The 25962-nt window shown below is 41.4% G+C and overlaps 2 protein-coding genes across 2 annotated transcripts in view; both read left to right on the top strand.

Moving 5' to 3' along the window:
• Positions 1–5951, top strand: part of SMIM14 (small integral membrane protein 14) — a 40337-nt gene extending 34386 nt beyond the window's left edge. Inside the window, exons 4-5 of the mRNA XM_052681759.1 lie at positions 2137–2285; positions 2822–5951. Of these exons, the coding sequence (XP_052537719.1) occupies positions 2137–2285; positions 2822–2854 (182 nt within the window). The 3' untranslated portion in view covers positions 2855–5951. The remainder of the gene's footprint in view (positions 1–2136; positions 2286–2821) is intronic.
• Positions 5952–11179: 5228 nt separating this feature from the next.
• Positions 11180–25596, top strand: UGDH (UDP-glucose 6-dehydrogenase). Its single transcript, XM_052681751.1, has 12 exons — positions 11180–11321; positions 11786–11954; positions 13870–13971; positions 15279–15479; positions 15577–15774; positions 16271–16418; positions 17259–17353; positions 20139–20269; positions 20966–21099; positions 22230–22321; positions 22419–22529; positions 24320–25596. Exons 2-12 carry the CDS (start codon positions 11793–11795, stop codon positions 24428–24430), a joined length of 1485 nt encoding a protein of 494 aa, XP_052537711.1. The 5' UTR covers positions 11180–11321; positions 11786–11792; the 3' UTR covers positions 24431–25596.
• Positions 25597–25962: the final 366 nt, after the last annotated feature.

The following is a 25962-nucleotide window of genomic DNA, read 5'->3' as shown; positions in this document are numbered from 1 at the left end:
ATTTCCCACTGTGGTTCCTTTTACTGCTTTCCATGACCTGTAGTGTCAATTGTATGTGAAATCAAGTCTAGCATATCACCTGAATTTTCATTCAGGTACATAGCAAAGCAGGCACCTCAAACTGTCCTGTGTGCTGCTGAAGGTGGTCTCAGGGCAGCTGCTAATGTTGTCTGGAAGCTTGAAAGTAAAGCGGTTATTCATCTCATACAAAACTGTGTGCTGCTTTGCTGGCCTTCATATATAGTGAAGGTCATCCAAGATTTAAAATACTGTTAAATCATGTTATATATGCTTTCTGAGTCAGTCTTATGTTAGAATTTAATGAATTAAAGGCTGTAACATTCTCATTCATTATCTTTGCACTGCTCCTCATATATAGCACCTTTTATGGATTCAGACCTCCAAGAGAATTTTTCAGTGTGTATTATGCCAGTAAAGGACATCAGTACAACAGCCCCTGTGTTCATTCAGAGAGCGCTGTGTGCAGAGTAGCTGTAAGCTTCCCCACAGTGCCCTGCTTCTCTGTTTGAGCTGTGTTATGAGAAAACTGCTTTCAGAGAAGAGCCTCTGGTAACAGTGGTACCTGGTATCACAGTGATGATTCTTCAGGAGCAGCAATTGCCTGCAAGGAAATGACTGACTTCAGCAGTTCACTGGATATGAGTTGTCTAACAAATGTTAAATAATAGCAGCTCCCAACAAGTAGTGCATCCAGCCTTGACTCCAAAATGAGATGGTTTAAGGAGATGATGAAACAAGTGAAAAATCTGATGGATGCAAGTGTTCCCATGTGTTAAAGGTTTTAGCTGGAATAGTAAAATAGAATAGACCTTCCTGTTCTGAAGGTTATTCGTTATAGCTTTGTGTTAATTGCTTTTGCAAACAGTTAACACTTAAAATCAATAGTAGATTTTCTTGTGGTTTCAGAAAGTGCATTCTCAGGAAGTGAGAAAAGAAAATTAGCTTTTTACAGTACTAAACAAAGTGCTTTGATTCATGTGATTTTATGGACTAGAATTTTAGTTGCTTTATTGTCAGCATGAAGGGGAAGCTTCTGATGAAGATGCTAATGGAATGAAGATGCTAATCTTGAGAACCAAGTTGAATTCTATGCTGTGTCACAGATTTCCTGTGTGGTGGTCAAACCACAAGATCTAACAGGGCTTAATAGTGTTGGTCTGCTGTGTGAATACTGTTGGGTCACCGAAGTACAGCACAGCTGAAGTTGGCATGGACCTCTGGGTCCACCTGGACCAAACCCTGCTCAAGTAGGGACACCCAGAGCAGAGTGCCCAAGCACATGTCCAGATGGCTTTTGAGTATCTACATGGATGGAGACTTCACAGCCTCTCTCTGAGAAGCTTGTGCCAGCACTCAGTGACCTTCACAGTTGTTTCCTGATGTTCAGCCGCCTGTGTTCCAGTCTGTGCCCATTGCCTCTTGTCCTGTCACTGAGTACCACTGAAAGGAGCCTTGCTCTGTCCTCTTTGCACTCTCACTTCAGATATTTGTACTGATTGGTGACATACCCTGGAGACTTCTCTCCTCTAGCGAACGGTCCTACTTGGGGCTCTGCCCAATCATCCAGATAATTAATGAAGATGTTAAGTCCTTAAATACTAGTGTAAATAGACCCATGTAAGTACCATAAGTCATAGTTAGTTATCTGTACATTGGTTCACACTTCACCTGACAACGTTAGCTATGAATTGATTATTTTAAATTGTGTTTCAGAAGGGAAAAGTTGATATTTTTGAATGTGCAAATATTTGCAAGACCTTCTTGATCCAAAAACACTAATCAACAGGCTAGGGGGATATTCTCAGTTTTATTTCCATGTGATTGTGTCTCAACATCTTGGTTAATATAAACTAAGAAATATTTGTAGAAACTCTGAGCGTTTCAGTGAAGTCTTATGAAACAGATTCTCTCTTTTCAAAGAGATAAGAAATGTGGTTTTTAGAAGTCTAACACTAACAAAGGATTACTTGCCTTAAAGACAAAGGAAGAACTAATCAGAAAGTTCTATTGAAAAATATTTTCCTTAGATTTTTTGTTCTGTTTTGTTCGTTTTTTCATTCTGAGGAAAGAACTGCTGTCACTCTGTTTTATAACTTGAGTTTTCCTTGTTTGTAGTGCCAGGACCAAATTTCTCTGGTGACAATGTCGTCAGCTTTGCCATGGTAGTGATGGCCTGGGTTGTGATTGCGTTCGTCTTGTTCTTGCTGAGACCTAGTAATCTGAGAAATTCCAGCACAGCCGGAAAGCCCACCAGCCCACATAATGTGAGTGACTGTAGTAGTTTAACTGTATTTGGTTTTAATACTGACCGTGTTACAGTCTTTCTCTTTTTCCTTTAAAAAGTTCTTTGTGTATTTTCTTCTCCATTTTCTTGGAACTTAAAATAAGTAAAATCAGAGTGCATGTAGAATTGTGAAGGCCAGCTGTGAGGTCTGCCATGAAATGGAGCAGATACAGTTGCCCGAGATTTGGTTACGGTGTTCTCTGGACACTGTCTCTGGTTGGAATGGCACCCTGCCTTCTTATGTGACAATTTTAGAGAAGTATAGAAAGTGACATCATAAAATTTGGGAAGCTGACCTTCATCCTAGATGTAGGATGGAAAAAATCACTGTTGGTGGAGGAAACGTTGTCTGTATGCTCATATACCTGGAGACTGAAATAGGTAATGAAAGACCTTAAAGCACAATGTAACTTTCCTGGGGTTTGGTTTTGTTTTCAATTGCTCAATTCTTCTCTGTGAGACACTGTTCCTAATCCTCTGTGTGCTCTTTTTTCTTTTCCTGTGTCCTACCCCTAGAGACAAGAACCACCAGCCCCACCACTGGACTAGAGCTTTCAGTATGAGAGAAGTTCAGCAGCTAAAACCTTGCACGACCAAATGAACGAAGTGACCAGATTACTGCAAAACTCCCTTCAGTACTGTTGTTTTCTCATTTATATAGTGCAGAATTACCATTCAGCAGTTATGTTCATGAACTACTTTTAGCTACTTCAATTTTGCTTTTTATGTTACTACAGTTCCTAGTAGATTATAATTTGAATAATGATGAGGCATTGCAGGGTTTTTTGGTTGTTATCATAACTGCAGACATTCCACTCAGTGTCTTTCTGTTACAGCAATCTTAATTTCTTTGCAGTGGTTTCTGATATTCATTGAAAGAAAATTAAAATCCCTGTACATCTATAGTAATGGAAATTATTACTGATCTTTCTTCAGATAAATCCATATTTTTTCTCCAGTATACTTTCAAGAGTTGTATTATGGTCGCAACTGCTATTTTACAGATGTGGTGAAAAGCAAAGAGATTATTTTGTATTTGCCCTGGTCCTTGGACCACTAACATAATTTTCAGGGCTGTTGGCCAAAGCACGAATTTTCCACTAGAATTAAATAATGTGCATGTGTGTGTGCACGCAAAGAAGTGAATGTGATAATTGCCACTGTCAAAGCCTAGACATATGTATTGAGAGCTGTACAAAAAACAGGATACCACCAAAAATTAATTTAATCATGTTCTTTAGTAAATGATATATCTTATTCAATATGTTGTCAAAAATGTATATTCCAAAACCAGATTTGTTTACTTACTGAATTTATGAGAAGAAAAATCTAAGTGAGAAGAACTTGGCAGAGTTTTCTGTCCTTCTTTAGTCTTTTAATAATCAGTATCTTAAGTTTTTATCCATAGCATAATGTATATTGAGCAGGATGAATTCGTACCAAGAGGTTACCAATTTCTGGTATACAAAACATTCTGGATGTTCAGGTTTTTTCACCTGTATGTAATCAGCAATTCCTAACATTTCATCCTCACTACTGGCTGTAATTGTAGAATAACAAAATTGCAGGTGACTCCGTATGGCATGTCTTTCCCTCTAATGCTTGTGTGTATGTGTGGTGTGATTCTGCGTGTGTATGTGTGGCTGTGTGCCTACAGGTGCACATCTCCCATCGTAGCAAATGGGAAGGAATTTTTTATGTACATTAATTTAAGAGCATTTTAAAGATGTACAGAAAAGCAACACTGTATATTTTTCTTGATCAAGATGAAAAAATGATGAGAATAACATAAAGAACATGTTTATGTTACCAACACAAAGCTTCTTTCCATGACGGTCAGTAGAGCAGACAAATGGGGATTCAAGGCCTTACTCTAGAAACCTTTTTTTTCTTGAGGACTTTAGTTGTGGAGCTGAAGGGACTAACTGTTCATATGCATAAAGGTTTGTATTAATGGGCTCTCACAAAAATCTCACTTCAGATCCCATGGTTGGTAGACGCAGGTTTTTCCTCCTCAGGGCAAACGATGGGCCAGCTGAGCCTCCTCGCAAAGGAGCAGCGCAGACCTGAAGAACAGCCTCTGTAACTTTATGTAACTGCCCTTTAAATTTCTGTGGAGTAGTGTGCTCCCAAGCACCGGAGTGCTTGTTAAAAATCCAAACAAGTAAATTCTCTCAGTGACAGAGTGTAAAGCAATGGGGTTGCAGCAGAGAAACGGAGAGTTTGTCCTGTTGTGTGTAAAGGTGTCCAGGCCACAAACACTGTGTAAAAATGCCACTGGGACTGTGCTTGCTCTTTGCCTTCCTAGTATGTTTATATTTTGGATGCTATTTGGAACAGAAGTAGTACAGAATCATTTTGTTGAATTAGAAAGAAGTATGCATTATCAGCTACACTGACCTTTTCTCCAAGAATTTTTGGCCAGAATCCTTCACCGCTAGATGCAGAAAACAGGTTTCCAATTGATTTAAAAAAACAAACAAACCAGAAAACAAACAAACAAACAAAAAAAAGCAAACAACTACTGAAACAGGCTTCATTTCAGCCAGAGCAAGCCACTCCTCATCCTGCTGGAGGCTGGTGAGATTTATAGCAGATGCTCCTCATTCATGAGCATCATTATTGCTTTTCTTAAATGTCCATGGATGTATTTATGAACCTCACTGTGTGCTCCCAACTTTGGTGGTCTTGGCAAACAAACTTTTGGTTCAGAGTAGTGCTGTGTTTTACTTTTAAATGAATTGTCTTTGCTTGAAATTCCTCTGAGTAATTGTCCCAGTGATTTTATGTCTGTATGCTTTCCTCATATAAATTGCTATTTTAAATTTTCTATGTAAAAGAAGAACATTGGAAATATTTTATTGTGAAATATTTTACTAAAGAGCCAGGCCACTATCCCAAATCAAAAGGTATGCCTTTAAATTCTGATATTTTCTCTAACGTAACCTCCAAATCACCACTCTTAATTAAAAAATGACTAATGATAGGACTGTTTTGCCACTCTTATTCATGTTAAGTAGTGCCTTACTCATCTGGTAGTTGCACTGAAGTTTGTGGAACTACTCTGAGATAATGTACTAGTAGCAGCTTTAGTAAGAGTGGCAGAAATCTGGCCTTTAGTGATGTAGTTTGCAATGGCATAACCGTATTATCTTGGTTCCAGGTGCTTATGGTAAATTCTGAAAAGAAAGGCAGAAGAGATAAGTGGGATGCAAAGCTTCAGGTATGATTAATTCTGCAATAAGGGTTTTAAGCTCAGTTAGTAAGAGACACAAGTTGTAGCAACTTGGAAAACGTGGAGGAAAGTTTACAATTATACCTTCGCTTAGAACTTTGTTAAAACAATAGTATTTTTAGAGTCTGCTTAACATAATTATTATACTCTAAAATGAGAAATTGTATGTATTCATGTATTGTCTGCAGATCACTTAACCTTGTAATGTTCACTATTGAAAAAGGAAGAGTGATGATGTGATGTATCTAATGTAAATTGGTGGTTTAAAATGTCTTAATTATGCCAAACAAAAAATCATCTGTGCCATTTGCGGTTTCCTAGTAATCTTTTACTGAGTACTTGGATTGGGATAAAGGGCTTGTACTATGCACTTTTTATTGACTTAACAAAATAAATAGCAATCATTAGTAACCTTTTGTCTTGGTCTGATAGACTTTGTATAAGATGTAGGACTACACCAACCCATTAATTTCTAAATTTGAAATAATCTGAAAATAAATATCTCGTAAAATAGAATGGCATGTGTATAACTTTAACAATGTAAGCTGTAACTTTTCAAACAATCCTGTGCCTTCTGTATGTATCTCAGGCAAGTCAGAATGAAGAATGAAGGTGATTTTAGACAGCCCTGCTTCTGCAGGAAGAGCTTTGATGTCTGGTATGTATGTGGTTTTCAGAAGAACATCATAGAATCTTTTGAATTGGAAGGGACTTTCACAGGTCATCTAGTTCTGCAGTGAACATGGATACCTGCAGCTCCATCAGGGTGTTCAGAGCTCTGTCCAGCTGGCCTTGGATGTCTCCAGGGATGGGGCATCCACCATCTCTCTGGACAAGTTCTTCCAGTACCCTTACTTACTAAGTTCTTCTCACTACTCTTACTGTGAAAAACTTATATCTTAAATTCAATCAAAATCTTCCTTCTTTTAGTCTGAAACAATTTCCTCTTTTCCTATCACAACAGACCCTGCTAAAGGATCTGTCCTCTTCTTCCTTGTAGCCACTCCTTTAGGTACTGAAAGGCTACTCTCAGGTCTCCCCTGAGCCTTCTCTTCTCCAGGTTGAACAGCCCCAGTTCTTTCAGCCTGTCCTCGTAGGAGAGCTGTTCCATCCCTTGGATCCTTTTTGTGGCACTCCTCTGGATGTGCTCTAGTAGGTCCACATCTCTCCTGTCTGAGGATTCCGTATCTGGACACAGTACTCTAGGTGAGGCCTCACCAGTGCAGAGTAAAGGGGAAACAAAAAAAAAGGAAAGAAAAAAAAAAAGTATTTACTAAATAGTGGATACAGTGGATAAGGCCTTCAGCTATAATCAGCTATAATTAGAGGAAATATGAACAATTTCTGTGTATATGGAAAGATTTAAAGAATCTAATTAGAGGAAAGTCATATAATGGAAAGCAAAGCTTTGCTGTGCAAGAAATAAAAGCATAGCGTTTGAAAAGACATTCTCAGTTTTCAGAACAATCTTCCTTTGATTTTTATAGATTATTTTAAACCTGAATGACTTTGGTGTTTTATTTATATTGCTATATTGTCTTTCAGTCCAGCTGAAGTTGTCCAGATGTATGAAAAGGTTCGTGGACCCTGACCAAAAACTTGCTGCATTTTACAACAAATTATAATTGCAGTTTGAGGGTGCTGGTTGTCACTAACAAAAGCATCGCATGAGATTAATCATGAACTGTTAGGCCTGTTAAGAGTCAAGCCCAACAGCAAAGTCAAGGTTCTGGTGAGCTGCAGAGGTAGAGGTGAGTAGAGTGCATGCATATGAGCATGCTGAGCAGAACCACGTCCTCTGCCTCGCAATGACTCGAGGCTGTGCCACCGTGCCCAGTCATGTTGCAGCTGGCTCTGAATCCATGTGGGAGAAAAGGCACTCAGCCACGTGTCCTCTTTACAGTGTACAAAACTGCCATATGGTTTTTGTGATGCAACTGCATGAGCCTTTTCCAGAGGAGCGCACAGGCCCAATCCTACGTGCCCTGTGTAATCTGTTCAGCTGCATCTCCTTCCTTCCTCTCAGCACTGCACAACACAAAGCATGGATTCAGGCACAGGTCCAGTAGGTCTGTGGACAAGTCCTCCAGGAGTGCCTGCAGCTCAGACCACACAGTACACATGGGACAGCCCCTGGGCTGGGCTGTGATCAACAGTGCCAGGCGGACAATGGCCTGTGTCAGATGTCAGTGTACCAAGCTGCTTGCACAAACAGCTGGTTTTGGTTAATGATCAGCTCAAATCTTAACCTGACTTTATGCACTCACTAGATGGACACGAAACTTCCTTCATGCCTAGGGCTCTTCGCTTATCCTTTACCTCACCTCTGCTACCAAGGTGCTGACCTGGAAGCTACACTGTCACACACTCATTTTCTCTTCTTCCCCCCCCCATCCTACAAGTTCTTCATAAATTGCAATCTCTCTGGCGTCATGTAACACTTTGTATACAGAGGTGAAGGGTGGTTCCTCTGCTGAGCACCAACATTCGGATCGCCTCAGGTCTGCAGCTGCCAGGGAGGCAGGGACGTGGCCTCCAGCCCACTGCACCATTCCTCACACAGACAGAGCACACAATCGGCACTGCTACGTGCTCTGGCCGCTGAGCTGTTACATTAAAACAACATCAACACTTGCATTGGCCAGGTTTTTTGAATGAAGCACTCTGAAAGCTTTGGCTCACATCCAGCTCGGTTCTGCTGGGGTTGTATTTCAAGTGCACGTCGAAGATCAGGTCTCTGAGAGCATGTAGCATAGGAACTGCTCGTTTTAAGGAAGGGTGAGTGGGTATGAGACAGGTAACCGAGTTAGGCCTGGAGAGATGGTGGCAGGTCTCAACATACACAGAAGATGTACCTCTGGGGACCTAGAGAAATGCATTGTTAAAACTTGCATACCTTTCCATTTTATGTTCACCTCCCAGCACTGGGTTATTGACTGCTTTATGAACACTATCTGATGTGTAGCTGTATCCTAAAACTCACAACTACCTGTAAAAATACCTCTTTTCCTCAAGCAGGTGTGTATGAATCATGGTAGTCACCTCACTATCCTGGTGCCTCTGTGAAGTACAGTGCAGGCTCAGCAGCACCAGGATCTGAGCAGAGGATCTGGCAGCATGGACGTGTGAGCAACGCTCTTCTAAGTATAGATTAGTTAAATTATTATGCAAATGATGGTCTTTAAAATGTATGCAGGAAGGGATTCATTAGTCCTATCAGTAGCTTTCTCAATTTCGATTCAAAGGAAAAAAAAAAAAGAAGACGAATCTTATGGGTAGACTTGTGACTCAGTTTGCAGGAAGCTTACTTACTTAGGATGGTTAGGATGGTGGCAGTCCTTCACTGACACTGTTGTTTAGCTGAGTGGAAGCCCTGCCAAAATACCTCTCAGCAACCAGCTAAGGGAACATTTTAGTTTAAATCTTGCATCATATACATATTAAACTCATCAGTTAGAAAGCCAAATATGGCTACTCTGAACATCTGTTTTGAAACCCTGTATGGCACAGGATTTACCTTTCTTATTTCTTTTTTGCACTAGAAAATATCTTTTAGAAAAACTCTCTAGAGGTGGACAATCCCTGAACTTTTTCAATGCTTTTTTATCTTCACTATTAGAGAACTTCTGTCCTGAACTGGAATTTATCAAGCTTCAGGTTTTGTACATTATGTTTTACTAATTGAAAGGAATGATTGTTGAATTTCTCACAAGAAGAGGCCATTGCAGACCTTCATTTTCTCTCACCTGGCTTTTAAGCACTGTGTCCCAGAAGGGAATATAGCCATAAGCTGGGTGCAGCACTTCCCGCATGGCAGGAAGGAAAGGCTGTCAGACGTCTGGACTGGCCAGTGTGCTGGAGGAGGGAGCCATGGGATCTAGTTATCAGGCAATGCTAAATTAAAACACACACAAAACCTCATTTCTCATGTTCAGTTACTACTCCTGATGCAAAAGAACTCACAACTCACACCAGGCCTTCAAAAAATGGAGCAGAATTCACACATATTTTAAAATGTGGCCAGCAGAAGCCTCATCTGTTCTCCTGTTGCCTGGAGGTGTGCTTGACTAGCAGTGAGCTCTGGCAGAAAGTTCAAAGGTGCACCCCGAAGCCTAACAGAAGCCTTATTGCTTCTGTGCTGTGTTGTAAAACACTCTGTGTTCTTGTAAACAAAAAAATTAAACACGCAGAGTCATTTAGAAGTTAGATTATTCAGTAACGAAACATGATCTGCACAGTTCTCATTCTGGTGACTTCAAGCTCCATATTTTTTTCCTCCCACAGTACCCTAACAAAAATCACAGCAGATGTTCTGAGGAAACACCAAAAGCAGCATCTTTCTGGGGATGATCTAGAACTGTTCTGGCAAAGGGAACTCAAGGTCAAAGTCTCCAGCAGGGAGCAGGGCAGTGTGGGCTATCAGGAAGGTCCTTTGCTCCATAGACAACACGCTTAATGTGCAGACAAGATGAAGCCTGGTCTAATACAAATTCGTGCGTTTGTGGCTATTTTGAGACCGAAGGAGACAGACTGAGTTTCTGAAGACAAAGGAATACATAAGGCTGTAGGACTGACTCAGTAGTGGGAACTTACCTTGCTTTGCATAGGCTTTATGTTCCTGGGAAAAAAAAAGAAAAAAATGAAAAAAGGATGTGATCAAAATTGAGACACCTGTGCAAATCATCAGTGAGACAAGGCATTACTTGTTTCCACTTCAGGATAAATGCAGTGAACCTGACACCTTTGCAGGGAGCCCTGGCTAACCGCACTGACTCAGCAGCGCGCCGTGCTGGGGCCAACACCTGAGTTGGTTCTTTCAGCTGAAATGTGTGTGTTCCATGGCACCTTTGCCAAGGGACAGGGAGCTGGGATGTGTTCCAGCTTACATGGGTACAGGGCCTTCCAGGGAGAGAAATGGTACCAAAGGAAAGTATAAAAGACAAGCAACAGCTCTGATCTCTTCTTAACATACTTTAATAGCTATGGGTGAAAATGTCACATGAGAACAAGGCAGCACTTTATGAGCAACACCGAAGGACTTTAACACAGAGGGCCATCAGATCGCCGGGCAGTGCCCCCACGTAAGCAGGGCAGTGCCCCCAGTGCGAGGGAGGTAAGCAGAGTTCACTGCACCGCCTCGTCACGGCGCCGTTTGCCACGCGGACTTCACACATTGTATTTCTGTTATTACCTATCCACTTTGTAACAGCCTATCCTTGCTGAGAGCGCTCTGTACTACCTGAGAGAAAAGGAAGGACGACTTTTCCAGCGAGCGCAGCTGGAAGGCCAAAAGTGATTCACGGGCATCTTTTGCCGCCGGAACTCAGCTCTCTGGTCAGAGCCGCCCGAGGCAGGAAAGGTGACCGCCTGAGCCGCCCCGGCCGGCGAGGCGCGAATCCCGGCGCCGCAGCTCAGCCTGCCGGAGCCCGCCGGGCTGCTTGAGGCAGCGGCACCGCTCGCCTCCTTCCCGTGGCCGTGGCCGAGCGAAGCCTCCACATCGAAGCCCAGCCCGGGCCCAAAGACCCCAGGCGCGCCCGGGGGCCCCGGCGGGGCCTGCGCGGAGCCGCCTGAGCTGTCCGGAGCCCATTCGCCGCCGGCGGGGCGGGGCGGCTGCGCGGGGAGGAGCCGGGGCCGGGCCTCGCTCGGCTTCCCCGGGATGAAGCGGCCGCCTCAGCCCCGCGGCGGCCCTTTAAATAGCCGCCCCGCGCCTAGCGGTGCGTCGTCCTGAGCTTCTCGAGCATCTCCGCCTCGGCGCTCCGCTTGGACCCGCGGCTGCAGGCGGTGAGTCCTCGGGGTTGGCGGCGCGGTAGGCGGTCCGGCGGGGCCTCTTCCCCTCGGGCTGGCGGCTGCGGGGCTGGCGGCTCCGTTCCCGGCCAGGGGCTGCGGAGCCGGGCCCGGCCTCCCGCCCACCCCTCCGGATGAGGCCTGGCTCAAGGCTGCTCGCCGCCCCTCGGCGCTCCGCGGCCCGGGCGGCTCCTTGGCTGGAGGCGCTGCTTGAGCTGCCGGCTTTCAAACGGACAGCAGGAACGTTTCCTCGGTGCCTGAGGAATGAGGCTGGCGCGGTCAGGTCTGAAAGCCGTCCTCGTAAATTGCAGCTCGCCCCTTACAGCCGGTCTCCTGAAAGCGCTTCTTTGTGGCAGCCCGATAGAAGAGCGCTGACGATCCGAGATCCTTTAGCTCGGATGGCTGGCCGCTGACTTTCATTTGTAACTGCTGGTTCTTTTCCCCCACCCCTCTCTTCCTAGAGCAATCATGTTTGAGATTAAGAAGATCTGCTGCATCGGTGCTGGCTATGTCGGCGGGCCAACCTGCAGCGTTATTGCACAGATGTGTCCTAAAATCCAAGTCACTGTTGTAGATGTCAACGAAGCTAGAATCAATGCCTGGAATTCAGACACGCTCCCCATCTACGAGGTAAACTTGTCCCCTATTGTCTCAGTTGTTCTGCTTCCCTCCCACCGCACAGCACTTTTCACGTGGCCCTCTTCCCAAGCTTGGGAAGTGTGGCATAGCAATGTCCTTTAAAGACAGCATTCTGGAACAGCCGTGTGTCACTGCCACTCATTAAACCAGTTTCTTGAAACAGTAACTGAATATGTCTGGTGCAGGAAGGTATCTAGGTTCTGTACCAAGAGCCTAGTAATGAAAAATGAAACTGTTTTTCTAGTTGTGCACAATGATGCTGACTTTCTCCTGGGACCTTGTTTAATCATAATGTGCTCTAAGGCTTGGTTTGCAGGAGGGAAAAGCCACAGCCTATAGCGTGACTCTGAACAGAGATAAGTAGGCTTCCTTTGTCGTATGTATTCATAGGAAAATGTGTATCATGCTCAGATTAGCAAGCAGGATTTGAATGAAGGTCACGAAAGTAGGTACTCTGTTTTCTATTAACGTTTAGATGGAGTGTTTTGTTGTTTTGTCGTTTTTTTGTTTTAATTTTTTTTTTAAAGCACACGCACAAAAAAAAAACAACTCAACACATCTGTTTCCTGGAATGGTGTCTTTTACTTATGAAGAATGTACAAAAACTGCCAAGCATTAGTTCAGGCTGTTGTAAATTTGAGTCATTGCAGACACAGGGCTTTCTGTTTATTACTCAATTCGTTCTTGTTTCAACTTTTTCTTCACGGTGTCAGAAAGTACAAGGAAACTCTTTTACTTTCTAGTGAGCTACCTTTTTATTTACATCCTAGAGGGGTTACAGTTGGGACTGTCTGATGGATTGGTCTGCTTATGTTGACCTTTGCTTTCCTCTTCAGTTCAATATTTGATATAAAGTAAGACAGCAAAAATGACTTGCACAAGAAAGCTTCTGCTTCTTTTTTTTTTTTTTTTTTTTTTTTTTCTCCTCCCTCTCACTGTACAGTGAACTTTTGCCTTCCTAGTGATTACTCACCCTTGTCATGATGGGCATCTTAACAAGCTGGAGACTGATTACCAGTTTACAATGTGTGATTTGATTTTTTTCAAACAAAACATAAAAGCTTCATTTGGATATGTTTGTCACAGATCAATTAAAACATTCCATAGTCCATTCTACTACAGAGGATTGTTCATGCACCTGTAAGTGGATGTGTTAAGAGAAGGGAAAGTATTCCAGTGCCCTAAGCCCTGGAAAGAATCTCACCAAGTCATGCCTGTGGTGCTTTCACAATGCAGGTGTGGTTCTGATATAAACTTAACCTTGTCCAAACATGAGCAGTTGACAAAAGGTGTTGTCTTTATCTCCTGTCTTTCAACCTTTCTTCAAGAGGGTTTGGGCTTGATAATTTGATGGGAGAATATTTATTTTAAATGCTGAGTCAGTTCATTAGATTTGAGCTCGTGAGTTTAGGAAATCATGGATTGTGTGGCTGAGGGACAAGGAGAGCTATGAGCACCTCTTTGTGCCTGCAGCCTTGGAAATATTTTAAGATTCCTTCTTGACCTTACTTAAAGAACCACTTGTAGAGAGATGCTATTTGTTGCTGATGGTAACAGCATTAAGCATGTAAATAACTGACACCTAGAATCTCTTATGTGAATAGCAGCTCAGTGTGGATGAAATCTTTGAGACTACAGTTTGAGTGTTTTGACTGAGAAACAGGATTTGGTTTTGTTTTGTTTTTTTAATTCTCCCCTATATAGAGCTGCAGAGGGTACTTCACATTTGACAGACTGAAAACATGCAACATGGAGTAAAAGCGTCGCTGTACCTGAAAAGACATTCCATCTGTTTGTGCATAGCAGTTTGACTGCTCTGTGTGCCCTGAGTGACTAATGTATGTCATTTGTTACCTCAACTGTTTTCTTTTTTATGTGGTTTTTATTTTTCCTTTTTTTCTTTCAGCCAGGGTTAAAAGAAGTGGTGGAATCCTGTCGAGGAAGAAATCTCTTCTTTTCCACCAGTATAGATGATGCCATCAGAGAGGCTGATCTTGTATTTATTTCTGTGAGTTTCTATTTATTCTTTTTGCTGTGTTAACAAAACTAGGAGGAGTCCTCTGTTTTCTCGTAAGGATTCGTTTAGCCATGCTGTGTCACCGTGCCACTGACTTTTGTTTCCTTTGTGTACTGTGGGAAAAGTAGTAAACTTTTTATATTAGTGTTATCTTGCAATCTGTTTCCTCTAGCCAGGAGAGTACTTGGCAGACCAACAGGCCCTAGGTCAAAATGATAATGCCCATATTTGTCTCGGCAAGGTGCAGGGGGCCTTAGAGCAGAATATAGTGCAGTTCTGTCTGTAATGCACTGAGGTCCACGGGATTTTAATATTTATATTAAAATATAAATATCCTAGATTGGGATGTAACCAGTCTGATCACTGGTTACGAAGGTGGCTTATTTCTAGAAGATTTGAAAATCCTGTGAATTAATGAAATAGGAGCTGGCACGGTTTTCCCATAATATCCTTCATTAAATTTATCACAATTTCTAAGCTATGACACCATTAGGAAGCAGGTTCAGTCAGACATAACCTTATCAGGAAAGGTCATACTGCTTATAATGTGAAGCCTAAAAGAACTGACTTCTGTTTGTTTTGCTGGGTCACAGTTGGGTTTTGTTACTGAAGTCCTCCTTTTTTTGGGTCCCCTCTTTGTTAGGGCACCTCAGTACAGAGCTCTCTTTCTGACTTTTTCTCCATTGAGGGGTAGAGTGAATGCTGCTTGGTTGGACGACTGCCACTGATACAACCCATGTTTTGCCACCTGGCTTCCTGTCAGTGACTGACAAAATGCTGTTGTGTTTTACACATTGTTGCTATTTCTTTGAGTCTGTAGTGAAAAGGATCCTCTGTCTTAATCTAGAAGTGCTTTCCTGCATGCTTTGTGTACTTCACTGTAATGATTTCCAGCAGCTTTACACTTAGGTTGAAAGCATAATTGCCTTGCTGGTTGCAAGATTCTACATGTAATATTTATACTTAGAGCATGGGACAGGAAACAAAAGATGACTGTCTGTAAGCATAAAGAAATTATTGCTGTGTCTAGAATATAAGGCTTAAGTTTTGCAGAAGCCTGCAGAGCTGCTATGAATTGTTCTTGTTTGAATTCTGTTTGAATAGAGGCCGGTGAGAACCAAATGGTGACTAAGAAAGCTAATAGCTGTTCATCTGATATGGCAGCTAGAGTAATTGTGAGGTAGGACCAAACTGGGCTCAGGGAAGCAAAGCATCTGTCATAACATAAGACCTACTGAATAGGTGAAATTGAGAAGAGACCTAAAACATTTCTTCCCTGACTGTGTTTTTGTAACTAGGTTAACACTCCCACCAAGACTTACGGGATGGGAAAAGGGCGAGCAGCTGATCTGAAATACATTGAAGCTTGTGCTAGACGAATTGTACAAAACTCAAATGGCTATAAGATTGTCACTGAGAAAAGCACAGTGCCAGTACGTGCTGCAGAGAGCATTCGTCGAATATTTGATGCTAATACTAAGCCTGACTTGGATTTGCAGGTAAGCATAATATCAGATTTCTAAGCAGGCTGCTGTTTTCAAATTATTATTTTTTGTCTGTTGTTCTTTGTTTTACACTTTATTTCTGTGCCTACAGGTGCTGTCTAACCCGGAGTTCCTTGCAGAAGGAACAGCAATCAAGGACTTGAAAAACCCAGACAGGGTGCTCATTGGTGGTGATGATTCTCCAGAAGGACAGAAAGCTGTCCGTGCTCTTTGTGCTGTTTATGAGCACTGGGTGCCTAAAGAAAAAATCCTCACGACCAATACCTGGTCGTCAGAACTCTCTAAACTGGTTAGTGTTACTCATTGCTGTTACTGCAATCAGTGAAGGATGCAAGGGAGACAAAGCTCTTAGGCAGACTCTTATGAAAAGTGGGTGGTGCAGATAGGAAAGACATCTGGGATTTGGAGGGCCCAGTATATGTCAAAGGATATTTATCTTTTCCAGAGATCTCAGTTGAGTTAACAGATGATATCAGCTCCTTGCCTTTTATTCTTGTTAATAATAGGGGTTATTACTAATAGCCAGTAGAGCAGCTACCTTTGTAAAATGTTTCCAACTCTGCAACTTTAGTACTACGTTGTTATGCTGGTATAAATGCCAGGTAATGGGAACTTTTACACTCCTTACTGCTACTTAGTGTCTCAATGGAGCCATTGAGACACTGTATTGAAAGAGGAATTACTCTAGTATCTAGCTCCTTGCTGATCTGTGGGCATCCTGGTTTCCAGAAGAACTGAGCTCTATGTACTCTCTACTATGTTTTATTTTGTTTTTAAATTCTCAGGCAGCTAATGCTTTCCTTGCCCAAAGAATCAGCAGCATTAACTCGATCAGTGCTCTGTGTGAAGCTACAGGAGCAGATGTTGAAGAAGTAGCAAGAGCTATTGGAACAGACCAAAGAATTGGAAATAAGTTTCTGAAAGCCAGTGTTGGTGAGTGAAACAATCTTCTTTTCTTTCTTTTTTTTTTTTTTCTTTTTTCCTAGGTGTCACAGATGATGGCACATTGCAAAATGTCTTCTCAGTTTTCTTTGGGAAAGGCTTGTAGTGGCCTGAGGAAAGGGGATGTCCCTAGAACACATGATGGCCACTTGTAACCTCTGTAACAAGATGTGGTAGTGGTGACTGTTACAAGAAACTTTGACACTTACGGAATGAGATTAAATCATACAGCCTTCATGCTAGAAAGCATGGCTTGAGAATAATGATATTGAATATCTTTTCTAAGTACATGCAGGAGTGAAAGTAAACAGTAAATGCATTACCAGAATTCCCACTGGGTTATTATAATTCAGCCTATGTCGTGTTACTTCTGGGACTGAGTTCTAAGGGTCAAGGATCCTTCTATTAATTGTTTCAAACCTCTGTTAGTTATTTGTGATCTTTGGTTCCTGCCTGTGAATAGCTATTTGGAGGAAGGGGAGAACATAACCTTCCCTTTACATGCTTCTTCTGAGAAATATTCATACCTCTCCAGGTGGTACTACTGGAAAGTAAATAATTCTGCTGTCTAGAGGCTCTTTGTTTCTCTGATCCTAGCTTAAATCTTGTTTTGATGGGATCTGAAGCAAACCTCAGGATTTTGTAACTGACAAAAAGCAGGTTGAGGAGTTTGATTCTGGGAGATTGGTAAGGTTTTCCACTTACCAGCAGTGATATGATGGAGAAAAACTATAATGCTGTCAACGGTTGCCAAAAGCTACTTGATTACAAAGATTGGAGTAGTACCTTGCTAATACAAGCCACTTGTAAAGTAACAGTCCTCTTTTTCAGGGTTTGGAGGCAGCTGTTTTCAGAAAGATGTCCTGAATTTAGTGTACCTTTGTGAGGCACTGAACTTACCTGAAGTAGCCCGTTACTGGCAACAGGTACAAGTTTTAAACTTCTGTATTTATTTTTTGACAGAATGATATTTCTTCAATGTTCAGCCCTAGAGCATTGTCCACATGCTTCTTCTGTGCCTTGGTGTTAAGGCAGGGATACTTTTAAAAAACACTTGCCATGCTGGGGGGGTTGGGCTGAGAACCCTAAAAAAAAGTAACTTGATAGTTGTGGAATCTTAGCCTTTGTCTGGAGTTAATTAACTTGTCTGGAGCAAATGAATTGAAGTTGTCTAGAAGCAGTAGTAGAAAATGTGAAGCACAAGCATAACCTGGCTCTGTTGGCTTTGCAGGAGTCTATTTCCCCAAAAAGTCCCTCATACTGCTTTCTAGTTATCTGTTGCCTGGTTGGATGTCACTTTTAATTTTCTACTTAAAAACAGTCTCAAGAAACCTTGTGTTATATATATTTATATCTAATATAATGATATTATACATATTTCTCTGCTTGAGAAAAGAAAGACTTGGATTTTATGCTGTCTGCCTCTGAAGATGTTTGGTTTGGTATGTTCCATAAGTGCTTTCATTAGGATAGTCCAGTCCCTGGTAGAGAGAACTGCAGTACTGTCATTGGAGCTGAGTCTAACATACTGCATGAACCTTGTGCAGGTGCCCAGGAGGGATCTGATTTAATGCAGAACTTCGGTGCTCTGGTATAGCAGAGAAGGAGTCTAGGCCCTGAGATCTGTTTGTGTTGCTTTTAATCTGTGTAAGATATGAGGAGATGATAGACAATCCTTGGAGCAGGAATTAATCATGTTATCTTAATAACATGGTGAATAATGGAGGGGAAAAAAACACTGTCTTGAAAGAGACAAGGGACGACTTCAGTTTAGACTTTTTGGTTCCAAGTATACTTCTGAGAAGACAACCTTGATATCTTAGCAGCTCAAGTGCATAGGAACACTTCCCATTTTCTCTGTGAGTGTTTTCACAGAATCATTAAGGCTGGAAAAGACCTCAAAATCATGTGATCTAGCTGTCACATCCTCCCCACTGTGCCCACTAAGCGTGTCCCTCAGTGCCACATCTGCTTGGTTCTTGAACGCCTCCATGGGTGGTGACTCCACCACTTTCCTGGGCAGCCTGTGCCACTGCCTCACCACTTTCTTGAAGAAATTTTCCTAATATCCAACTCAAGCCTGCCCTGATGCACCTCAAGGCTGTTACCTCTTGTTCCATCACTCTTACCAGGGAGAGGAGGCCAACCCTCACCTCTCTACAACCTCCTTTCAGATCACTGTAGAAAATAAGGTCTCCCTTGCGCCTCCTTTTTGCCGAATAAACAATCCTGTTTCCTTCAGCCATTCCTCATAAAACTTGTGCTCCAGACCCTTGGCTGGATTTGTTGTCCTTCTTCGGGTTTTATTTAGCATAAGTCAAGGGGGTTGTATTCTTAAACCACTTTAAACTAGTTGTTCATAATGCTTTCCTGCTCTCCTGAGAGCACTTACTTGCAGTGTTTCTAAGTCACTTAAGCTGTGGTCAAATCAGATAGCAAGAATGGCTGCTGCACAGCTTGGATAACGTAGAGAGTGCTGTGCTCATGTAATATGAGCTCTTACCTGTGTCTCTTGCTTCCTCAGAGCAATGTCAACTTGCAGAGATCTATCTACCTCAGCCCATGCTGCTTGGGTCATCCTGTAATACACATAAGCACCTGAATAAGCAGCTCTGTGAGTCCCTTCCTTGGCAATGTGAGCATCGCAGTGTCAGTAGTTCAGCCCTGTGCACGTACGTGGAAGACCTTGGACAAAGTCTGAAGGACATGCTGATCAGAGCAGTCCCAGAATCCAAACTTTCTTCTGTCTGGCCTTTAGGCAGGACAAGGTTCTCTAATACTGTCGTCTTCAGCACTTGAACCTACAGAAAGAAATGTCTCTCTTGCCCTGTTGCCTGCTATCCCTATGTTGCCCATCACTGCCTGTCATGTCCTTCCCTTTACAACACCTTGCTGAATTACAGAATCTCACTACTTTCACTTCTTGAAGAAACCTAGTTTGCCACCATCCTTCAGCTGCAGTGTTTACACTGTATGTTTTGCAGGTTGCTGTTGATTCCTGCTTTGGGTTGAAAATGTCAAAATCAATAGGGAAAAAATAGTTCTTTTCAGTTTGTGGTAAATATTGACTAGGTGAGGAGCCTTTTTCCCCTTTTCTACTAGTGATCTGGTGCCATGTGAGTTAAAGGCTGGGGGTCAAAGTATGAAGCAGGCTGGGAGGAAAGCACTAGAACAATCAGGCTGGATGAACACGTTTCCATATGACATCAAAAGCAAGGCGCTTCAAAGTCTGCTTCAGCAATGTAAGTTTTGTGAACTGAAATCTCTTAAAGTGGATTATAAGATACAGAGCTCTTACAGTAGCCAGAGGCATGTAGGGAAGTGTAGGTCTAGCAAAAGGGTGTTCAGGTAACATCAGACACTCTAACACTGCAACTGCTTTCCACATTTCTGCCTAGAATTGGACAGCTGTGATTTTTTTTTTTTTTTTTTCTTTAACTTTTTCTTTTAAATATAAAATAACAAAAAATCTAGCCCTTCAACTGGATTGTGTGTGTGTCTGTAAATGCATCTGCAGTCATGGATTAAAATTGTATGTGTCTCAAGTTTTAAGTTAACTGAACTTACCTTTGGATTATTTGACACTAAATAAAAATATTTCATTTCTCAAGCATCTATTGAACTTTTGTGACTAGTTTGGCTTGGTCATTAGTACAATTGGTTTATAGTTAATAGCTCTCTTCTGAGCCATAATGCTTTTTATAACTTCAGGTGATAGACATGAACGATTACCAGAGGCGGAGATTTGCTTCCCGTATTATTGACAGCTTGTTCAATACTGTCGCTGATAAGAAGATTGCTATCTTAGGATTTGCATTCAAGAAAGATACTGGGGACACAAGGTAAGAAAGCGAATGCAATTAATTAACGTGGAATCCCTGCACTAGATACAGCTGTGCAGCTAAACCCCACAATTTCAGTTCTGTTAAAAAAACAGGTCAGATATGGGATCCTTAACCTCGTCTGAATCAAAGATCTCTATTATGTGCTTCTTAAATGGGTGAGACAGTTGATTCTTGATCTCTACAACATACCTGAATCGTTCAAAAATTAAACAGATAACTTGCAAATTGGGGACTAAATAGAACAAAAGTAAAAGCTGCTTCTTGTGTCCTTCCAGTAAAGAATGCTAACACTTTTGCAGCTGATTCAAATTGCTATTAGAAGCCAAAATTCCATCTTTGTTTCCCCAGGGATGGCTAATTCTCTTTTCTTATAAGAGACAGTCTTGATACAGTTCTCTCCAAGTACAATTTGCATGACATATTTAGGAGTGATGCCTTGTTACCTATGGTCAGTAGCAGTACTGGGACTTGGTACCCCTCTCTTACGTGATTCAGCAAAAGAGATGCAAACTTGTTAAAATTACTCTCCTTGACCTTCCTCAAGACTTTTATTTTGCTGCTGGCATAGATTATTGCTAAGACATTTCATATAAAACTAGTATAAAGCTCCGACATTGAGCCTCACCGCAATTGAGGATCTGTGTTATTAAAACATACCAGCTGGTTCTTTAACTGTTTAATTCTCTTCTGCAGAGAGTCATCTAGCATCTACATTAGCAAGTATTTAATGGATGAAGGAGCAAAGCTCCATATCTATGACCCTAAAGTACCGAAGGAACAAATCATCTTGGATCTCTCGCATCCAGGTGTCTCAGAAGACAACCAAGGTAAGGATGCTTACATTAAATTTCTACGCTCACTATCCTCCCCACACCACAGCCAGAAGAAACTCTGCTCTCAAAATACATAAGTCTATTTAAATATTATGTATTCATTTTCACCATGGAAATGATGTGCTGTTAGTTACACTTATCAAAGTAGAAGATTGGCCTAGCTCAAAGATTACAGTATTCTCTCTTTCCCCTTTGCTCTTATGGGCTAATGCTAATTCTGTACTATTGTATATTTTTCTCAAATGCTCACTTGAATACATAGAAAAGAATTTTCTCTCTGTATAAATTAGGGAAAGACAAGCAAGAACATTCAATTGCAAGGGAGATTAATGTTGCTTTGTGAGCTCCTTTTTACCCTGAGTCCTGTCTTGTCTGCTTATGTAAAGTAGAAGTAAAGAAATAATTCTGGAATTCAGTGTAGAGCATCCTGCCCTGTATTACTTTCTCATTTATCAGTGCTTCCTAATTAATCTGTTCATTCAAACTGGAAGTTTTTAAAGTAGTTGTCTTTGACTACAAGTCTCTTGCAGGAACAAAGGGTTTTTAGGACTCCTTTTCTTACTTCCCTTTAGTGGGTGGGACAGGCCAGTGATGGTGTGTGGTTGGGGGAGAAGACCTAGATCAAGTTGTTTCCAGAAGTGAGGAAAATGGCCCGTGATGAGGAAGGTGTATGTTACCTTCACATCTCCTTGAACTTTGAGGGTGATGGGAGGGCTGCCTTTAGGCTTCTGAGGCAAACAAATGCAGCCCACACAGACTTATTTAATGTGGTGTGAACTGAGAATTAAATAAGTGTTAAGTACTGATATTGTACAAGCAATGACCTTGATAAGAGTTGCCATTTGATCAGTCAGTAGTAACTCCCAATTCTAGAGATGCTTTTGATTTGACTGCGTTCTTTAAATTTGAGTGCTTAACTTCAAACACTTAAGTGCCTGGATTCTACCTGTTTGAATGCTGGATACAAGCTGCTTTCATCAAGTAAAATCAAAGTGACAAAAGTAGTGACAGAAGACATGTTTAGATAAGCAACCCAAGAGTCTTTGAGTAGGCTGACAAAGGAAAATCTTGTTGGGATGCACCAGATTCTTGCAGGACAAGACTTTATTTTCCTTCTATTACAGTGTCTCGGTTGGTCACTATAAGTCAGGATCCATATGAAGCCTGTGATGGAGCTCATGCTCTTGTAATCTGCACTGAATGGGACATGTTTAAGGTAAAAATGTCACCTTCATCAACCTTCTTTTAAGTGAAGAATAAAAGATGGTGTTAGGCAACTTATTTCCTGTGTCTGCTTTAATTGCTTTTCACAGGAGTTGGATTATGAGCGTATTCACAAAAAGATGCTGAAGCCTGCATTTATATTTGATGGTAGGAGAGTTCTCGATGATCTTCATAATGAGCTACAAGTCATTGGCTTTCAGGTAACCAATTTGATGCTGCTGCTTCTGGAGTTTATTTAATCCTTCTGCTTTTGCTCACTGCAGTGATTGAATAGCAAGGAAGGGGAAACTGTTGTCTTCGTGTGAGGCTTTAAATCTAAATGAATTTTTCCATTAGCACATTCAGTAGCTTCTCTACCTGCTGTTTTGAAATCTCTTGTTCTTTTAAAAGAATCAAACTATGTTAGACTATGCCATCAATACTCCGTAGTATAAGCAAGTCTTGAACCACTTCTAGCAGACAAAGAACTTGACTAAAACTACAGTTATGAAATCCTTGGACAAGACTACAAGTAAATCAGCAGGACAGGTTGGATGTATGTTTTAATTGCTTTATGTAACATATTCCTGAGCACACTGTTTACATGCATAATGGCCACAGATTTTCCTCTTTTATCTTCTTTCTTTTTACACCTGCTTGAACAACATAAGCTTGTTTACATGTGATTTAATTAAAATTTGCTGTCAACTGCTGTGGAGATAACAGTGAAGTTGTTATAGACAAATATGACATGCTTGCTTAAACAACTCTTATTCAGAGCATGCTGAGGTAACTTCTGTGTCCATCTTGAGAATATTCATTAAGTTTCTGCTAAACTTATTTAAAATAGTTAAACTCTTTAACTTAGAATACTTTATCTTTTGGTGCTTTGTTTCTGCCCTGCAGTACTTTCTTGGTATAAGAAAGACAGAGCTCTTGAAGCAGGCCCAGAGGAGGGTCACCTCTCCTCTACAGGAAGGCTGAGGGAGCTGAGCTCCTTCCACCTGGAGAGAAGGAGGTTCTGAGAGCATCTCATTGCAGCCTTCCAGAACTTGAAGGGAGCTTATAAACAGGAGGGAGACTAACTTCTTAAAGGGTGTGGTAGAGATTGGACAAGGGAATGGTTTTAAACTGAAAGAGGGGAGACTTAGATTGGGTATTAGGAAAAAATTTCTTACACTGAGGATGGTGAAGCACTAGAACAGGCTGCCTGTAGAAATTGTGGATGCCCCGTCCCTGGAGGCATTCAAGGCCAGGTTGGATGCAGCCCTGTGCAGCCTGATCCAGCAGATGGCAAGGAGCAGGATCTGGGTGGGCTTCAAGGTTCCTTCCAGTGACATTTAGCAAGTATCACAGGAAAGATGTTCTTACTTATTGGGCATCTGAACTATTTATTTCTAGTTTTTGCTAGTTGATGTTTTGTCCTCTGTAAGCCCCACTCTTAGTAATTCATCCTACCAATTTACATTAATCTCATGTAGAATTTATCAGAAATCTCCCTTTCTGAATGTTGTAGGGCCCTGGTTTCTTTGTATGTCTTAACTTTCTCTTAAACAGCTGACTGTCTTTAGCATTGAGTTGAATTATTTCAGAAACAACCCACTCCCTCAAAGAGGGTGGAAGCTTTTCTTTATCCTTATTTAGTGGATAGAGATCTCCGAACAAAGGAGGCTTGAAAACACACTTTCTGAATACCCAGTAACATTTGTTGATGTTATTTATACTGATAGTTGTATGGAAGCTAGGGCACATGAATACTTACATTTCTAGGATGCAACTCTTTAAATCTCTACATGGGAACAAGCGAAAGGCTGATTTTTCTAAACTCTTTGCACTTCCACTCTCAAATGGTCCGCATACACAGTGTGCTTCATAGCTTCTAGTGTTCCTCAGAAGTGGTTGTGACCTGGATTTAATTAGTAAACTCTCTGTACTCTGCTCATGTGACTGTTAGTTTGCTGTGCTCACTTGCTAAATGTGCTTTTCTCTTTTTTTTTTTTTTCTCCTTCAGATTGAAACAATTGGGAAGAAGGTGTCAGCCAAAAGAATCCCTTTTGCTTCTTCTTGTGAAATTCCGAAGTTCAGCCTGCAGGACCCACCTGTCAAAAAGCCCAGAGTATAATGTTTAATAGGTACCGAAGGAATTCTGTCACCTTCTTAGTGATAATAACTGTAACCCTATGTTTTTCTTTTTTTTTTTTTTTTTTTTAAAGGAAAGATATTTTTCATAAACTACAATCCGATTTTACGCTAGAAAACAGCACCTGGTACACATGAACTCAGCGTATTTTCAAATCTCTATTTTTCTAGCAATTTTGATTACTGAGGATGGTACAAACCTGTTTTTAATAATGAATCAACCTTTAAGAGGAAAAGTTAAGCTCAAGCTACAACCTTCTGCTTCCAGAAGTGTTCCTACACTGCACTTTAAGTGTAAATGCTCAAGTGATATGAGCACAAAAGAAATGGAACATCTATTTTACTTTAGTCCAGTTACAGACAGTGATCAGGAACTCAGTTGGTCTCACTTTTTTATATTGTCATTTGGGGCAATTCTTTCCCCTTACATGCCTGTTTTAACTGGTGATGGAGTCGAAAGATGAGCTCTATGTGAATTTTGGTAGTTCTGGGTTGAGACCTAAAACAGAGCTGACTGCAACTATGTTGCCCTGATCCTCACTGGGATCAGTGGGTGCTGATGCAGTCTGAACTGCATCTGTTGGGTGCCAGGTGGCTTCTGCAGATGTCTATCACATACTTGTTGGCAGTGGAGTAGTAGCTATAAACCAATCCACTGGCTGATCTTGTTTCTGATTCTTGGTTCTTGCCTACATTCCATATGCAGCACATAAATTACTGATTTGATCAGATTCCTGGGGCATGATTTTCATAAATTACCACCATACAACTTTCCTTCAGCAGAAGAGCATTCTGCCTGCTGCTTGTTCAAACACAGAATTTGAGCAGACATACCTTAATTCAGTGTCAGTCCAAGTAGAAAGCAAACGTTAGCTTCAAAGCTAATGCTTTTTCTACTGTTCTTTCTGCTTATATCTTATGAATAAAAGCAGTATCTTTATGAACCTGCAAGAATTATTCTCTGCTGTTCAGAAAATTTAAAAAAGAAAAAAAATTCAGCCCCATACATAGTCAGCTTGCTACCTCATTTCATTAGCAGGAATTAATACTTCCTGATCGTATCGTGATACTTTTGCCTTTATTATTACTTTCTTTCTACTTGTTTTTATTATTCTCAATTGGCCAGTGCTATTAAAGTCCTTGATTATAGACTCTGTGTTTGGCTTGTTGCATGGGGTTATGAAGTGGAGAAAGTGTTAGAAAGGGCTGACCAGAGAGAGGATTTGGACTAGAAGGCATGGAAGTCTTAGTTCAATAATAGAATCCTGTAAGCAGTCACAGACTACTTTCTGAATGCGTACAACAGCTGTGCCTTCAAGTATGCTATGTCAGTAGTTGTACTGAGAGCACAAGATCAGTGTCTTGGTAATGAGGACTGTTGCTGTAACTATTTACTATGGAAGCACAGGTACCATGTAAGCCTGAGGATGGATCTTTGAAGCTTGGAGGGATGTGTAACAATTTGCAGAGGCAATACAAGGTAGTGTTGTTTGGCTGTCCTATGTGTACTTTTGA

Source organism: Tympanuchus pallidicinctus, unplaced genomic scaffold (genome assembly GCF_026119805.1).
Source record: "Tympanuchus pallidicinctus isolate F22 unplaced genomic scaffold, pur_lepc_1.0 scaffold2, whole genome shotgun sequence".
Classification (NCBI taxonomy): Eukaryota; Metazoa; Chordata; class Aves; order Galliformes; family Phasianidae; genus Tympanuchus; species Tympanuchus pallidicinctus.
This window is presented reverse-complemented; position numbering and strand designations above follow the sequence as displayed.

Excerpts from the sequence above, each read along its gene's own strand:
- UGDH (XM_052681751.1), top strand. The coding sequence starts at position 11,793 with ATGTTTGAGATTAAGAAGATCTGCTGCATCGGTGCTGGCTATGTCGGC. Across the intron at positions 16,419-17,258 it reads GTTTCTGAAAGCCAGTGTTG|GGTTTGGAGGCAGCTGTTTT; the intron begins GTGAGTGAAACA and ends CCTCTTTTTCAG. Across the intron at positions 17,354-20,138 it reads TAGCCCGTTACTGGCAACAG|GTGATAGACATGAACGATTA; the intron begins GTACAAGTTTTA and ends TTATAACTTCAG.